A 17,239-nucleotide genomic window follows, 5' to 3' on the forward strand; every position below is an offset into this window, starting at 1 on the left:
ACATGTATAAGAGTATCAGAGAAAAACTGGTCCTAACATTAAAAACCTAGATACAGGACTTACTTGGTAGTCCATTGGTAGACAGTCTGCCTGCCAATGCAGGGGACATGGGTTTAATCCCTGGTCTGGGAAGACCCCACATGCTGAGGGGCAACTAAGCCCCTATGCCACAACTACTGAAGCCCGGGCACCTAGAGCCTACGCTCTGCAACAAGACAAGTCCATACACCACAAGGAAGAGTAGCCCCTGCTCACAGCGACTGGAGAAAGCCCACACGCACCAATGAGGACCCAGCACAGCCAAAACAATGAATAAATTTAAAAAAACAGAGATACAAATTAAGATTATGGGAGAATGGATAAATTACAATATACTGAAATGATAAAATCTTATTCAGCAGAGAAAAATGAAAGAATTATAGCTATATGCAACAAGTTGGATAGATTTTAGTAATTATATATATTGTGAGACAAAAGCAAGTCCCAGAAGACTACACACAGCAGGCTACCCTTTTTAAGAAATTCAAGAACAAGTACATAAACACTATATATTGCTTAGGCACATATATACATGGTAAACATAATAATATGATAAGCAAAAGAGTAATAATCACAAAACTTAGAAGCGTGATCAGGTTGTAAGAATATGAATGTTCATTGCATTAAAATATTTAAGTATTAAGAAAGAATAAATAAATAAAATATTTAAGTAAAGTGAATGAATAAACAAAGTAAATTTTTTAAAAAGATGGCCAAGCGTGGATCTTCTTTGGATGTTCATAAGCCAAGAAAAACAATGAACCTAATTCTATGCATCTAAAGGCCATTACAACAGAAACACAAAAATAACCAGACAATCAAAAAGAAAAATGGGCAGAAGGCCTGAATGGGAACTTCAGTAGGGAAATCTGTAAAAAGATCCTCAACTGCACTAGTAACAAGAGAAATACCATCTTGGCATTATGTGCATGCCAAACAGCAATAAGGACGACTGTGTGCCTATATCCTCCGAGCACACCACCTGGTGAAACTCAAGCATATGCACCACGAGACGTGTTCAAGAGTGTTCAGGACTTACCTGTTGGTCCAGTGGCTAGGAATCTGCCTGCCAATGCAGGGGACAACAAGTTTGATCCCTGGTCCAGGGAGATTCCATGTGCTACCGGGCAACAAAGCCCATGTACCACAATTGGTGAGCCCAACAGAGCCTGAGGGCCGCAACTACTGAGCCCATACACCTAAAGGCCATGCTCCATCGCAAGAGAAGCCACTGCAATGAGAAGCTTATGCACCACAAAGAGTGACCCTGCTTGCCACAACTAGAGAAAGCCTGCACACAGCAACTCCTATGTAGTGTAGCCAGAAATAATAAATATTTTAAAAAGAATGTTCATAGCAGCATTGTTTGTGATAGCTCAAAACTAGAAACAAACCAAATGCCCACCAATACCAATAAAATAGACAACTTGTGGTGTAGTCTTTCGAAATACAGTGAAAATAAATATATGTATCATCAACATGAATGACTTAGGAACATACTGGGCAAAAAAGGCAAGTCACATAATAAATACTGTATGGCTCCATTTATGTAACATTCAAACATGTAAAAGTAAAATATGTATCATTTAAGGATACATACTGGTAAAATTATAAAGAAAAGCAAGGAAATAATAAACCCCAAATTCAGGGCAAAGGTTAACTCTGGGGAAGACAGAATCAGGGAAGGACAGACAGGAGTTCTAACAGTCATGGAAACATTTCTTTTCTTAAACAAGGTGCTATTAATAATAACGTGATTCTTTATACTTTACATATATTTTATAAAAATTCTTTCATATCTACTCAATGTTTTATAAAAACATTTAAAAAAAGGAACTTTAGAAGGCGATGAGTAAGAAGCCTGGGAATATACAAAATCAGCATCCAAGGCAAGGAAGAGAGCAGGATTCTTAATTATGTAAATAGGAAGATGCCTGGATGAAAAGTGAGGATTTGATTCTGGGAGAGATTAATTAGATGTGCAGAGAAAGAACTGGAGAAGGAACCCAAGAAGGTGAAATTGTGTGAAAAAGACTTCAACCTGTCTCCTTCAGGTATAGAAACTTCTGCAAGGAGAAGTCCAGGGAATTTCTTTCAGGAGTAACTCTCAAAAGCCATTAATTTCAGGACATACACTAAAATAAATGGCTATTTGTCCTTTGGGAAAGGGATGCTAGGATCACAGCCCAGAGAAAGGAGAAGAAAGACGAGATCAATGCAGAGAAGCGCTGTTAACAGAGGGGACTAAAGAGTCACACTCAGTAAAGAGGGTACAGGTTCAATCCCTGGTTGGGAAACTAAGATCCCACAAGCTTTGCAGTATGGTCAAAAGATTAAAAAAAAAAAAAAAATTTTTAAGGGGGGAAAAAAAAAGATAGAACCAGAAAAGGAAAAAGATCACATAAAAGAGAACACGGTCTAGAGATTTCAGCAAGAGATTACACTGGGCTTTTGCTTTAGTTTACAATAAGAATACCACACAGATGAAGTAATCTCCAATAAGGTATTATTGTCTCCTATGACAGCCACAGTTAGTCACTTCCCAAAGAGCTATTCTCCCGCTTCCCTCTTTTTAACAGATCTCAATTTGGTTGGGTATATCCAGCCCCAAGGATCAAATTGCTGGTGAATGGTCTAAGTATGGCAAATGACCCAATGAGACTTACAGGGAAATCTGTTAGGAAGTTGCTAGGAAGAGCTTTCTTCTTTAATAAAAATAGAGTGTAGGGTAGGCACAGTGGAGAGTGATTCAAATCAAGGTTGCTATAAAGATTAAGTAAATAACAGTAGCCCTGGCTTGGTACTTAGCCATCTTCAATAAATGTTAGTTAATTTCTCCTCTCACTTAAAGATATGACCCTTTTTTTATTATTAATATCTCAGTATCACTCATGGAGGTTAATAATGTCCCTGGGTTATAACAAGTACTCAACAAAAATCTGTTGGATGAAAAAAAGAAACAGTGCTTAATGCAACTCTTGAAAATGAGAAAGATATGACTAGGTGGAGTAAATAATCTTCCCCATCAGAATGGGGTAGAAAGAGGCAGAATCTGATCTGGCTGAAATGGAGGGTTCTGAGGGTGGAGTGGCAGGGAAGGGGGCAAACAGGCCAGGTGAGCATGGCTGAGATGTGCAACAGGCAGCCCCGTGGAGCCTTGGCGCTTACCATTCCACATTCAGGTACCCTCTCTGTATCTAAATGCTAGTCTGTTCCCTAGAGTCCCTGAAAACCTCTGCTATCTTTTCTATTTTTCATTCCCAGATGCCCTTCACACCTGAAAATGCTCTCTGGTCCCAGTTCCATCTGCTCCTCCATCTACCTTCCCTCCTTGCTTTCCCAGCTGCCTCCAGGGGCTCCAGAGACATGACACGGCTGCCTGAGACAGAAGATTCATCTCCTTGCAGTCTCTGGAATGGTGGGGAAGGATGCTGCTGCTGCTAGGTTACTTAAGCTGTCAGCACAGACTTCAACAACCCTTACACTCTAACCATAAGGCAACACAGGCCCCCAACCCCTCCTTATTTTCTCATTTGGACTCTTGCAACATCCTCCTAACTTAGCCTCCCTGCTTCTAAAATGCATGCCTATTCCTATTTCTCATTTAAAATACTTCACTTGGGACTTCCCTAGTGATCCAGTGACTAAAACTTCACGTTCCCAATGCAGTGGGCCTGGGTTCAATCCCTGGGTTAAGGAAATAGATCCTGCATGCCGCAAGTAAAAGGTCCTGAATGCTGCCACTAAAGAACCAGCACACCGCAAAGACGACGGAAGGTGCTGTGTGCCACAGCTAAGACCCGGCACAGCCAAACAAATAAGCAAGATGTTTTGAATAAATACTTCTTTTGTGTTTTACAGCCTCCAGAAAAGTTCAAATTGGGAAACTCTGGACCAAATTTGGCCCGCAGATATGTTCATGTACTTTTGTTCCTACATGTTTCAAACAAACTTGGGCCAACATTTTAAACCTTGGAGATTCTACGTAATAATCCAGAGTTCTGGCTTCTCTTTAAAAACCACTATGTGCTTGGTCACTCAGTCGTGTCCGACTTTTTGTGACCCTTTGGGCTACAGACTACCAGGCTCCTCTGCCCATGGGATTTTCAGTCAAGAATACTGGAGTGGGTTGCCATTTTCCTCCTCCAGGGGATCTTTCCAATCCAGGGATGGAATCCATGTCTCCTGTGTCTCCTGCATTGCAAGCAGATTTCTTTACCTGCTGAGCCATCAGGGAAAGCTGGAAGATGTGGCAAAAGACATCAGCTGGAGCCAGGCCAAATGGCTAGAAAGTCCATACTCTCTAGTAACTAGAGACTTGGTATCTACTTCAACACAGTTCCAATCACTTAGTTTTTAGGGACTGGATTTTTTGACCCTGGCCCAGCCAAATTGCTTAATATAGCACATCCAATTCTTGCTGACCTCTCCAGCTCTAGCTCCCCTCTCTCACACTTGTCAACTTTATACTGCAGCAATACCTGCACACTAAACTACTTTATTTCCCTAAACACATCATATTGTTCCTACCTTTCTGCCTTTTTGTATATGTTCTTCCCTCAGCCTAGAATGCTAGTCCCCTCCTGAACTCCAGGCTAATTTCTATTTAATCTTTAAAACATTGCTTAGCTATCACTTCTAGGAAACATTCCAAGGCTCCCTTCCACGTTCTGCCTCAATATCTCTGAATCTTATACATTTTTATATCGTTGCACACTGTAGTACAATTTGTTGTTCACCAGCACTAGACTGAGCACCTTAAAAAACAAAGAATCTCTATCCAATGTCTGCCACGTAACAGTCACTCAACACATTTCATAAATGAGTAATTGAAAAAAAATGAGACAATGAATGATGTATGGGGAACCAGAGCTGAAGAGGCTAGGGAGGGGTGAAGTTCCCAGTAACTCACATAGATTTCCATCTTCCGGTAGAGACCATAGTTAAGGAGTAAATTATGAGTCATGCGGATTCGGTGAGGCTTCATTGGGTGGCCTTGTCCATAATAGTAATTTCCAACATCCCCTGAAGAAGAAAGAGTGACAGCTTCAGTGACACAGTTAGACACACACTCCCAGGAGAACCCACAGATTTTTACAACAAATTTCTAGGCAAATTCTGTCTGGTTCATTCTAGGCACCAAGATTCTCTCCCACCTCAAGGAAGGGTAACTTCAGAAGACAACGAAAAGCAGGGGGCCGTGGTGAGAGGAGCACTTAAGGATGTCTGTCTAGCCCAGTTTTTTCCCTTGGAACCCAAAGGCATTAGAAAGTGTGAGGGGGTCAGTCCAAAGCTACTTGGGGAACAGCGGCCAGTGAGGTGACTCACCTCACTGTCTCCAAGGAATTCACTCCCACAACAGAAAGAATAATCATCACTACTCAGAATTACTGTAAGTCACAGTTCACCTCCTGCACACCAGAACACTTTATGGTGTCAAAGCACTTTTGCAATCACTTTCTTACTGGATTCTCACAAATACCCTGGAAAATAGTCAAGACAGGGAGTATTATTCCCATTTTATAGATTAAAGACTAAACTCATCATCTCTTTTTTAAAAAAATTATCTTATCCCTTCATTTTGTGTTTGGCTGTGCTGGTCTTCACTGCAGCTTAGGCTTTTCTCTAGCTGAGGACAATGGGGCTACTCTCTAGCTGTGGTGCTCAGGCTTCTCACTGCAGTGCCTTCTCCTGTGGTGGACCACGGGCTCCACGGCATGCAGCATGTGGGCTCAGCAGCTGTGGTGCCCTGGCTCTACAGAGCAGTCTCAGTGATTGTGGCACATGGGCTGAGTTGCTCCGAGGCATGTGGGATCTTCCCAAATCAGGGACTGAACCCATGTCTCCTGCACTGACAGGCAGATTCTTTACCACTGAGCCACCAGGTTGGTTGGTTGTTTAGTCGCTAAGTCGTGTCCGACTCTTGTGACCCCATGGACTGTAGTCTGCCAGGCTCCTCTGTCCATAGCATTCTGGCAAGGATTCTGGCAGAGCCACCAGGGAAGCCCCATAAACTCACCATCTCTTCATTTATCCATAGCAATAACCTTCCACTGGTCCCTCTGCTGTCAGTTCAAACTATCTGCCACACCAGTTATTTTCCTAATATACAGCTTTGGTAACATCACTCCCCTACTCAAAAGTCCTTAATGGTTCCCCATTTTCTATAGGATAAAGAATAAAGAACAACTTCAATAGGACTTTCTTAATCTATTTTCCAACTTCTTACCACAACCACCCTACCCCAACATACACACCACATACACACACACACACACACTCTGCTCTAGACGTTAGCAGGCAAATGGGTTAAATACAACTGGTTGCTTGATTTTTCTAAATAAGATGTTATTGGAATACAACAATGCCCATTAGTTTTATCATCTATGACTACTTTTACATTATAATGGCAGAGTTGAGTAGCTAGTTACTACAGAGACCCACCCATGTAGCACATGCATGCTAAGTCACTTTGGTCATGTCTGACCTGCCAGGCTCCTCTGTCCATGGGATTCTCCAGGCAAGAACACTGGAGTGGGTTGCCAACTCCTTCTCCAGGGGATCCTCTGGTCCCAGGGATCAAACCCACATCTCTTATGTCTCCTGCATTGGCAGGTGGGTTTTTTACAACTAGTGCACTTAGGAAGCCCTCCCAGTCACACAAAGCCTAAAATACTTATTATCTGACCCTTTACGGAAAGTCTGCCGATCTCTTGGAAGAAAAGCTATGACCAACCTAGATAGCGTATTAAAAAGCAGAGACATTACTCTGCCAACAAAGGTCCATCTAGTCAAAGCTATGGTTTTTCCAGTAGTCATGTATGGACATGAGAGTTGGACTATAAAGAAAGCTGAGCGCTGCAGAATTGATGCTTTTGAACTGTAGTGCTGGAGTAGACTCTTGAGAGTCCCTTGGACTTCGAAGAGATCCAACCAGTCCAGCCAGGAAATCAGTCCTGAATGTTCATTGGAAGGACTGATGGCTGAAGCTGAAACTCCAATACTTTGGCCACCTGATGCGAAGAACTCACTGGAAAAGACCCTGATGCTGGGAAAGGGTGAAGGCAGGAGGCGAACGGGATGAGAGGATGAGATGGTTGGATGGCATCACCGACTCAACAGACACAAGTTTGAGCAAGCTCCGGGAGTTGGTGATGGACAGGGAAGCCTGGCGTGCTACAGTTCAGTCCATGGGGTCATAAGGAGTCAGATGCAACTGAACTGAACTGAGCTGAACTGCCAATCTCTGTTATGAACATGCTAGATTATTATCAGCTTCCTGAACGCGTTCACCTTCACACCAAAGTATCCTTTGTTCAGACTGTTCCTTTGACTTGGAACGTCATTCCTTCTCTGAGCATCCTCCTCACACTACAAAGCTCAGCTAAAGCTCCAGCCATAGTCCTAATCAGAATAAATGGTCTCTTCCTCTGCATGCAATTTATATATGGCACTTAATTTTGTATCTCAATTATTTACATATCTATTTTATATCTACAAGACTGTTCCTTGAAGGCAAGGACAAATATGCCCTGTACATCACACAGACTGAATAAAGATTCAAGGAAATGAACTGAGACTCAGAGAGTTATGTGCCTGCTCAAGATCACACAGCTAATGAATGAGTGTCAACCCTTCTAACTCCAAATCCAGGATGTTAAAAACTGTATTAGCAGGACTTCCCTGGTGATCCAGTGGTTAAACCTCTGGGCTTCCAATGCAGGAGGCATGAATTTGATCCCTAGTTGGGGGAACTGAGACATGCCCAAGTAGGGTGTTCAAAATTTTCAAAATTAAAAAAAAAAAACTTTATCAGGTTTCCCACGTACCTACTTCAGTTTGCAATTAACCTAAAGGGCTCTGTAGTCTACCTGGTAGAAAGTTCCTGGGAAAATATTTCAAAATCATGTGAATTGCACACCCAAAGTTCTCTCTTTGGAAGTTCACTAGGATGAGGCAGATCTTTCATTACCAGTGAAACAAAGGGTCCCAACCTCTTAATCAATGATTTAGTAGTGCCAGAAACAGGCTTCATTCCAGGGAGCAATGCATGGTGGGGAATGCCACCAACAGCATCCAAGCTGTACTCCATTTCTCTTTAGCACAGACAGACATGGCCTGTGATAATAGGAAACTTCTACTAAACAGTTGAATATTTAGGATCTCATCCTTTTCTCTCTATTTTTTAAAATATTTATTTGGCTGCACCAGGTCTTCTTAGTTTCGGCACCCAGGATCCTAGATCTTTACTGCAGCACTGGATCTTCAGTTTCGGCATGTGGGATCTAGTTCCCCCACCAGGGATTGAATCTAGGCCCCCTGCCTTGGGAGTGCAGAGTCCCAGCCACTGAACCACCAGGGAAGTCCCTCTCTCTTTTTAAATAAACCTTATTCTTTAGAACAATTTTAGGTTTACAGAAAAATTGCTAAGAAGTACAGAGTTCTTAGATACTATACTATTTCCTCTATTAACATTTTAGTGAACTAGAAAGTATCTGTTACAATTAATGAAGCAACATTGATAATTATTTACTAAAAGTCCATACTTTAGATTTCCTTAGTGTTCACCTAATGAATACCTAGTGTTCATCCTCTTCATTTTAGTGAGGCCTGTGTTCTCAGGCAGTCACAAGCCAGAGCACAGCATGTAGCAGCATTCAACAGTCCCATACAGACAGACTTTGAGATACAGTAGGAGGGAAGGCAGTCAGAGACGTTTGTTCCCAGGGCTCCTCAGACAACTTTACCACCACGGGGTTGGGTAGAACACGTTCTCAAGGCACTGGCTAAGACTTCCAGAAAGTGAAAGTGTCAGTGGCTCAGTTGTGTCCCACTCTTTGTGACCCCATGAACCACAGCCCACCAGGCTCCTCTGTCCATGGAATTTTCCAGGCAAGAATACTGGAGTGGGTAGCTATTCCCTTCTCCAAGGGAGCTTCCTGACCCAAGGATTGAACCTGAGTCTCCTGCATGGCAGGCAGATTCTTTACCATCTGAGCCACCAGGTAAGTCCAAGTCTTCAAGATGCAGATCCCACTTGTGGGCAGTCAAGAGTCACAAGGTCATTGCTATGTTATATAAATTGGATTCCTGCTTACCCATTTCTCTGGTATAGATCTTGATCCCTAGTAACTCCCCTGCCTATCAACACAGAATCCAGCCAAGGTTAAGACTTGGGGAATTGAGATAACTTATCTAGAAAGCTAAGGGAGTATCTGAGGGTGGGGCCCAAACACATTATCCTGTCTTTTAACAGTTTTTAATCAGGTTGCTGAGAGACTTAAAAAAAAATAATCCTTATAGATAAGAGTTGGCCCTCCCCATCCACTAACCCTGGGCTAAGGAGGGCCTATTGTACTATGTTATTTTATGTAAGGAACCTGAGCATCCTTTTGATGGGGTCTTGGAACCAGTCCAGCTGTTTTAAACTTTTTAAAACTTTATTAAAAAGGGCTTTCTGCACTGTTCTCATAGTTTCTCCATTTTATAGGGGAGAGGCCTGAGGCCTGTAAAGGTAAAATGACTTGCCCAATACTTCAAAGCTTTTGAGCAGCAGAACCAAATTTCAACCCCAAACTAGTGACCTCACTGAGAAACTCACAAGTAGTTTCTCAGAAAGGAAGAGATCACCCTTCTCTAAAGGTGGAGGTCTTTCCACTTTTTCTCTTTTTAAACTGAGAATGTGGAGATCACAAAAAACTGTGCAAACTGATAAAGCTATGAAGTCACAGACTCCAGCTTCAAATGGACCCTCACCACTGCCCAGCAATCCTTCAAATGTTTTTACTTGCTCCCTCTTTCATAACAGCTATCTCTCTTCAAGATTCCTATTCTACCCAACTGCCCTCCCCTACTCTTACGAAAAGGAATATTTTCTTACTTCCTGAAAAATATTTTCTTACTTCCTATCTCCTGAAAGCCCTCTCCACTTTCCATCTTCTCTCCTTCAAACATGCTTTTTCTTGCCACTTACCCTCTCATCCCAAAGGAACTTCCTCTTAAAAGAGGGGTGTCCCTACGTGTGCTCTGGTTTTCATCTCACCTGATCTCTCCTCAGGGACCTCCATCATTACTAGCCCCTCTCCCCAGTATCTTCAACCTCTCCCTAATTTCCATAAAAATTTGCACATACTTAACTCTCAGCCACTAATTCTCCTCTTTATCAACAACCCTCTCTCTGTCTCAACAGCTTCCTTTTGGGACTTCGCTGGTGGTCCAGTGGTTAAGACTCCGTGCTTCCACTGCAGGGGGCACAGGTTCAATCCCTGGTTTGGGAACAAAGACTCTACACACAGCATGGTATGATTAAAAAAAAAAAAAGTTTCGTTAAAAAAAAGAGTTCAATCTAATGCCTCCTCTTCACTCATCCCTTCAGTCTACAGTAATTTAACTTCAGTTCTAAATGCTGCACAGGAAACAGTTCTTGCCAATACTTGGCCACTCCCTCCCTCTTTTGGCTACTGTAACCCAACACTTTCTGGTTCACTTACATCTCAAGTCATTCCCTCTGTATCTTTATTCACTTTATGAACAGTATTTTTTGAGAATCCACTACGAGCTAGGCACTGTTTAGGGGGGCCGCGTATACAAAGGTAGACAAAACATGATCCTTTTCCCTAAGGAGTTCACTGTCTGTAAGAAGTATGAATAAGTAAATGGGCAATTCCAATACACGGTGACTAATGTACAAATGTACTCTACATACCCAGGAGTACAGAGCATGAAAAACACTCGACTTTTTCTCAGCCCACCTCCTTAGAATCCCACCCTGGACCCTCTTCTCTTTTCACCCTATACAACTTCTTATATGGGATACAAGGGTAACTGCATTCTCTTCTGTAACTAAAATTATCAGCTGTATGTATGTATGCTGACAATCATCAAAAATTTCTATCTTCTCATTTGTCTTCTAAACTGCAGACCTGAATGGCCACTGCCTACTGGACACCTCTACTTGGGATATCCCCCAGACATCTCAACAAATGTTTCTTTAAAAAACAAAACTCAACATTATCAACTGAAATGGTCTTCTACATTCAGCATGAAACTGCCCAAACTAAACGCTGGGATCCTTGCCTTTTTCCTTACTTCTCCATTCATGCATTTAACTTCTGTCCCAGAGTGATAGTTCTAAGGTACAATAAATCTGATGATGTCACTAACCTGAATACGACTTCAGTGATTCACCAGTGCCCAACTTGTGAATATAAATCCAACTTTCTTAGGGTGGTGTGCCCAGCCTTTCATGATCTGGTCCCCATTTACTTCTCCAGCCTCATACTTGCAACCTTTTTCTCACCACTGCTCTACACCTTCTAACACTGTGCCTTCAAATTTATGCCTCCACCATACTGTACATCCGGCCATTTTTCAAAGGTGCTCGCCTCTCTCTTACCTCTCAACTTGTTATCTTTATCCTTCCTGGGCCTAGTTAATAACTCTTGCTCTTCAGGTCCTAATTGAGATGGCACCTCCTTGCCTGACTTCTCAGGCTGGGCAGATACTTCGCTGTGCTCCCAGCAAACTCTGAGCTGTCCTTCCTCCCAACCTGATAGTGTAGAGCAATTTTTCTGTCATGGTCTATATGCTCCTCCAGACTGAGTGAGAGGAAGGTGGCAAGACCATCCCCTGGCCTCAGCCCCTAAATGATACCTAGAACAGAAGAAGCTGCTGCTCCACAGATTTCTGTTCAACGAAAAAGTTTGTTTTAACAAGTTGCATCCTTCTTCTTCCAACCCCAGGAGTCCCATTTCCCAGCAGCAACCGCAGGGCCCGCTGGGAGACAGGGGGAGGGGACTTGGTGACCTCTAGGTGCTGAGCCCTGCAGGCCTCTCAACAGAAAAGATGAGGAAGGAAAGGGGCAGTGAGAGATCTTAGGATTCTCAGCAGAACATATCACATATCACCCGGCAATCTTCTTCACCAGATTCTGCCTCCTGCCTCGGACTCAGCCTCCCCTCTAGGAGGCCGCCGCAAACTCCACATCAGACTTCAGAATTCCCCACCAAGGTGACCTCTGGCTTCCCGAGGCGACCCTCCTGACCTCGGACCCACCCCACCCCACCCCCGCCTCCCCTCTAAGCCTCGACCCCCTTCCCTTCAGCCTTCTCCCTCAAGCTCCACCTCCTTTCCTCTTAGCCTCCTCCCTCAACCGCAACCTTTTCCAGCCTCTACCCTCAGCCTGGACCTCCTCCTCTCTGCCTCAGCCTCCTTCTCTCAGCCTCCTCCCTCAGCCTTTCCCAAACGCCTCAGCCTCCCCGCTCAGATCTCCTCGGCTCTCTCTCCCGGATCCCGCCCGGCTCGGGCCCGGCCCCGCCCCTGGCGCGAGGACTGTGCTCACCGTCGTAATAGTAACAGACTTTCCTCTTGGTGCCCTGAGTCTGCGCCATCTTGCTCGCCTCCCGTCCCTCCCGTCAATCGGTCCGTCCGCCCTCCCGCCGGTGGCTCAGCTCAGCGTCCGACCCGCGGGGAGGGGGCGGGCCTCCAGAGCGCCCCGCCCATCCCCGCCCGGGCTCACCTATAGCCGCGCAGCCCGGGCACGGCTCCAGCCAATCAGCGGCGCTGGGACGGCCCGGAACTCGGCGGGGGGCAAGGGCAGCCCGGCGAGGCCTCGGAGGGCCCCCTGGGCCTGTACCAAGGTCCGCGACGGGGGGAATGGGGCTGCCCCGGGACCGTACCATTCGTCCCGGGGGAAGAAAGTGGGCCTGCTAACTTGGGTGTCCCATTCCGCTTTGGGAGATTGCTTGGCGATCAGAGGCCAACTTTCATTTGACAGAGGCCTACGATGGAAAGTGACTTGTGCAAGGTCACTCAGCTAAGTTTGGAGGAGGAGAAATAAATTGACAAACAACAGGAAACTGCTATAGACGAAGGACTGTGCCATAGCTTTACCGACATTATCTCGGTCATCTCTGTTGTTCCTATTGGCGGCCTTGGAGTGGGGCCTTCTATCCGCATTTTACAGACAAGGATAATGAAGTTGAAAATTTTGTGACTTCCTCAGAGTCACACAATAATTACGTTCAGTTTTCAACCACAGATTTTTTTAAACGCTTACCCGACTCCAGAAGCACATATCACAATGGCAGAACCCAGCCTTTCTTACTCCAAATGCAGTCTTTCTTTTCAAATGCAGTCCTCTCTTACTCCTGATGCAGTCACCTAGGAGGGCTAAGGAGTGCCTTTAGATGGGAGAAAACTGTCGCTTACACCAGAGCAGAGTTTCTAAAGATACTGAAGCTATTAATATTTTGGATAATATCCAAATATGTTGTGGGGGGCCATCCTGTGCACTGTGGGCTTCCCTAGTGGCTCAGACAGTAAAAAATCTGCCTACAATGCTGGAGACACAGGTTCAGTCCATGAGTGGAGAAGATTCCCTGGAGAAAGGAATGGCTACCCACTCCAGTATAAGGATACTGGAGAATTCCATGGACAGAGGAGCCTGGCAGGCTACAGTCCATGGGGTCCCAAAGAGTGGGACATGACTGACTAACATTTTCACTTTGGCCACTTCTCTTAGATGCCAGTAGCACTGCCTCAGCCCTCTGCAGCTGTGACAACAAAAATTGTACTTAGACATGGCAAAATGTCTCCAGGGCAAGAAGGAGAGGATTGGAGGAAGTATAAAAGCGCCCCCAACCCTATCCTTGAGAACCACTGCACTAGATCAATCAGTCAATCATTATTGAAAGCTAAGGGCTGAAAAGCACTGTGGTGGGCTATTAAAGAGGCAACTACAACAATATTAATATTTAGTGAGTGCTTACTGTGTGCCAAGTAAGTTACTCATGGTTCTACAGTCAATAAGATACATTTTTATGCCGCTTTACAGTAGAATCTGCCTGCCAGTGCTGCTGCTGCTGCTAAGTCGCTTCAGTCGTGTCTGACTCTGTGCAACCCCATAGACGGCAGCCCACCAGGCTCCCCCATCCCTGGGATTCTCCAGGCAAGAACACTGGAGTGGGTTGCCATTTCCTTCTCCAATGCATGAAAGTGAAAAGTGAAAGTGAAGTTGCTCAGTCGTGTCCGACTCCTAGTGACCACATGGACTGCAGCCTACCAGGCTCCTCCATCCATGGGATTTTCCAGGCAAGAGTACTGGAGTGGGGTGCCATCGCCTTCTCCAGCCTGCCAGTGCAGGAGACACAAATTCCATCCCTGGGTTGGGAAGATCCCCTGGAGAAGGAAATGGCAACACACTCCAGTATTCTTGCCTGGGAAGTCTCCTGGACAGAGGAGCAGGCTGGTGGAGGAGAGGGGCTGCAAAAGAGTCAGACATGACTTAGTCTAAAGACAGCCTGGGCACTTGTATTCCTCACATGGGAACTGCATTTGAGCCTTTAATTATAAAAGTAACAGGAGATCTAAGACTGGGCACTTTTTTTTTTCAGGCAAGGCTTTATTGGGGCTCCTAGGGCAGCAGCCGACAGCAACAGGGAGCGAGAACAAACAGGTTTTCGTGCTTGCTTGCTAGCTCCCCCACCCTCCACCGCCTGGGGGTGGGGGTGGGGTGAAGCTTGTTCCTTATATGGGGTGAGGTAGGGGTGTGTCCAGGGGTCCAGTCGGAGGGTTGGCTTAGCTGTTTTGTTCAACCTTTAGGTGGTGTTGTTGGGCGCTTCTATTACAGAAACAGCAAAGGACCAAGAAATAATCCCTATCGCCAGTTCTGTGTTGCTGCTTCCCAGCCAAGAACCTTTCTGTGTCCCTATTTCCCGCTTAGTAAAATGGAGAGTGTAAGAAAACAAAGTTCATCAACTCTGCGGCTGCAGCCATGTCCAAAAAAAGGAGGAGGGTGGGATCAGATGAGGTCATGGGTGTGGCAGCATTTTATAAAATGTTGAACAGGAATCACCAACCCGGATGCCTACAGAGGTCAGGAAGGTGGTGTAAATGAGTGGATTTGTATTATAGTTATATTGGTTTGAGTCAGGTACTTTGCTTATTTTTAAAACTGGATTCTTTTTTTTACTTTCAGAAAGAAATATGTCCTCCCATCTTTCTTCAAACACACTGCCATCTTCAGGCATCTTTAATTTTCACACTTTGTAATAGAAATATGGTGTGCAAAAATTTTTCATTTGCCTCTTTATTATAAAAACCATAGCACAAGCATGATGATAAATAGCCACTAACACTTAGGTTCATAATCTGAGAGCAATAGGGTGTGAAAGGCAGAGCTCATGCCCAACCTAAAGGCGGTGGCCATTACTCAGCTCCATGAGGCCAGGTAAATCTAAAGGAGCCAAATCTTCCTCTTTTCTCAAGAGAAGACAGAAATCTGGAGTTTTTTGCAAAACTGCCCCAGTTTTATAAACTGACTGCTAACTCAGTCTATTTTCTTTTTTTTTTAATTAATTAATTTTTTTATAAATTTAATTTTTTGGTTGTGTTGGGTCTTCACTGCTGTGCAGGCTTTTCTCTAATTTTGGCGAGCGGAGACTACTGTCTAGGTGCCGTGCTCGGGCTTCTCATTGCGATGGCTTCTCTTGTTTCAGAGTATGGGCTCTAAGGCACAGGGCCTTCAGTTGCGGCTCCCAGGCTCTAGAGCACAGGTTCAGTAGTTATGGAGCACAGGCTTAGATGCTCTGCACCATGTAGAATCTTTCCAGATCAAGGATGGAACCCGTGTCTCCTGCACTGGCAGGCAGATTCTTTACCATGGAGCCACCAGAGAAGCCCTACTTAATTAATTTAATTAACCCGCCTGCTAATGCAGGAGACATAAGAGACTGGAGTTTGATCCCTGGAGAAGGAAATGGCAACCCACTCCAGTATCCTTGCCTGGAGAATCCCATAGAGACAGGAGCCTGGTAGACTATAATCCATGAGTCACAAAGAGTTGGACTCGACTGCAGCGACTTAGCACACAGCACACATTTACTTTTTGGCTGTGCCTTGGCATGCAAGATCTTAATTCCCAGAACAGCAATCGAACCCATGCCCCCTGCAGTGGAAGCATGGAGTCTTCCACTGGACCATCAGGGAAGGCCCTCAATCTATTTTTAACACAGCAGTAAGAGCCATTCTTTTAAAATGTAAGTCTCAAAATGGCTCCTGCAGAAGCCACAGGCCCCAAAGCCCCACAGGATCTATCCTCCGCCCTCAGGCAGCCTTTGTGTCTCAGAGCTTGCCCTTCCCAAGTTTCTTGCCCTTTGTCTCAAGTTTCTGCCTCAGGCTGTTCCCTCTGCCTGACTGCTCCTCCCCTATACCACTGACTCCCTCACCTCCTTCAAATCTTTGCTCAAAATTCACCTTCTCTATGAGACCTTCCCAGTGTATCCTCTTTAAAGCTACAAACTTCCCCCAAATATGACACTCCTAATTCCCCTTTCGTTGCTCTGTTTTCCCCTTAGCACTGTCACCTTGCAGCACACCATACCATTTATTTGTTTGGGATGCTTACTGTCTATCTTCCCTGTGAGCTCCCCAGAGACCTTATCCACTGCCTGCTGCTGCTGCTGCTAAGTCGCTTCAGTCATGTCCAACTCTGTGCGACCCCATAGACAGCAGCCCACCAGGCTCCCCCATCCCTGGGATTCTCCAGGCAAGAACACTGGAGTGGGTTGCCATTTCCTTCTCCAATGCATGAAAGTGAAAAGTGAAAGTGAAGTCGCTCAGTCGTGCCTGACTCTTTTCGACCCCATGGACTGCAGCCCACCAGGCTCCTCCATCCATGGGATTTTTCCAGGCAAGAGTGCTGGAGTGGGGTGCCATTGCCTTCTCCAGATCTATAATCTAGTAAACTATAAATCTATAACCTAGTAAATTTTACCAATGATTTGTTAGACATGAAGGGAGAAGTATGCTGCTGCTGCTGTTGCTGCTAAGTCACTTCAGTCGTGTCTGACTCTGTGTGACCCCATAGACTGCAGCCCACCAGGCTCCCCCATCCCTGGGATCCTCCAGGCAAGAATACTGGAGTGGGTTGCCATTTCCTTCTCCAATACATGAAAGTGAAAATGAAGCCACTCAGTCGTGTCCGACTCTTCGTGACCTCATGGACTGCAGCCCACCAGGTTCTTCCATCCATGGGATTTTCCAGGCCTAGTGCACAGTCAATGTTCAATAAATATTTGTTAAGTGAGTGGATTAACTCAGTGTTTAAAAACACCTTAAAGGTGAATCAGAACATATACCTCTTGAATTAGTAGCTGTAAAAAGGAAAAGGCAGTCACTCTTATGCAATGGGAAAGGAAGG

The 17,239-nt window shown here is 44.9% G+C and overlaps 1 protein-coding gene across 2 annotated transcripts in view; it reads right to left on the minus strand.

The window, feature by feature from the left end:
• Positions 1–12,535, minus strand: part of HDAC1 (histone deacetylase 1) — a 32,062-nt gene extending 19,527 nt beyond the window's left edge. Inside the window, exons 1-3 of one of the 2 annotated variants that reach the window (XM_070774473.1) lie at positions 12,380–12,511; positions 5,368–5,522; positions 4,952–5,064 (exon numbers count right to left, since the gene is read on the minus strand). In XM_070774473.1, the coding sequence (XP_070630574.1) occupies positions 4,952–5,026 (75 nt within the window). In that variant the 5' untranslated portion in view covers positions 5,027–5,064; positions 5,368–5,522; positions 12,380–12,511. Of the gene's footprint in view, positions 1–4,951; positions 5,065–5,367; positions 5,523–12,379 lie in introns of both variants that reach the window. The other variant, XM_070774472.1, reaches the window with a different exon arrangement.
• Between the last annotated feature and the right edge of the window lie 4,704 nt (positions 12,536–17,239).

Source organism: Bos indicus, chromosome 2 (genome assembly GCF_029378745.1).
Source record: "Bos indicus isolate NIAB-ARS_2022 breed Sahiwal x Tharparkar chromosome 2, NIAB-ARS_B.indTharparkar_mat_pri_1.0, whole genome shotgun sequence".
NCBI classification, from domain to species: Eukaryota; Metazoa; Chordata; class Mammalia; order Artiodactyla; family Bovidae; genus Bos; species Bos indicus.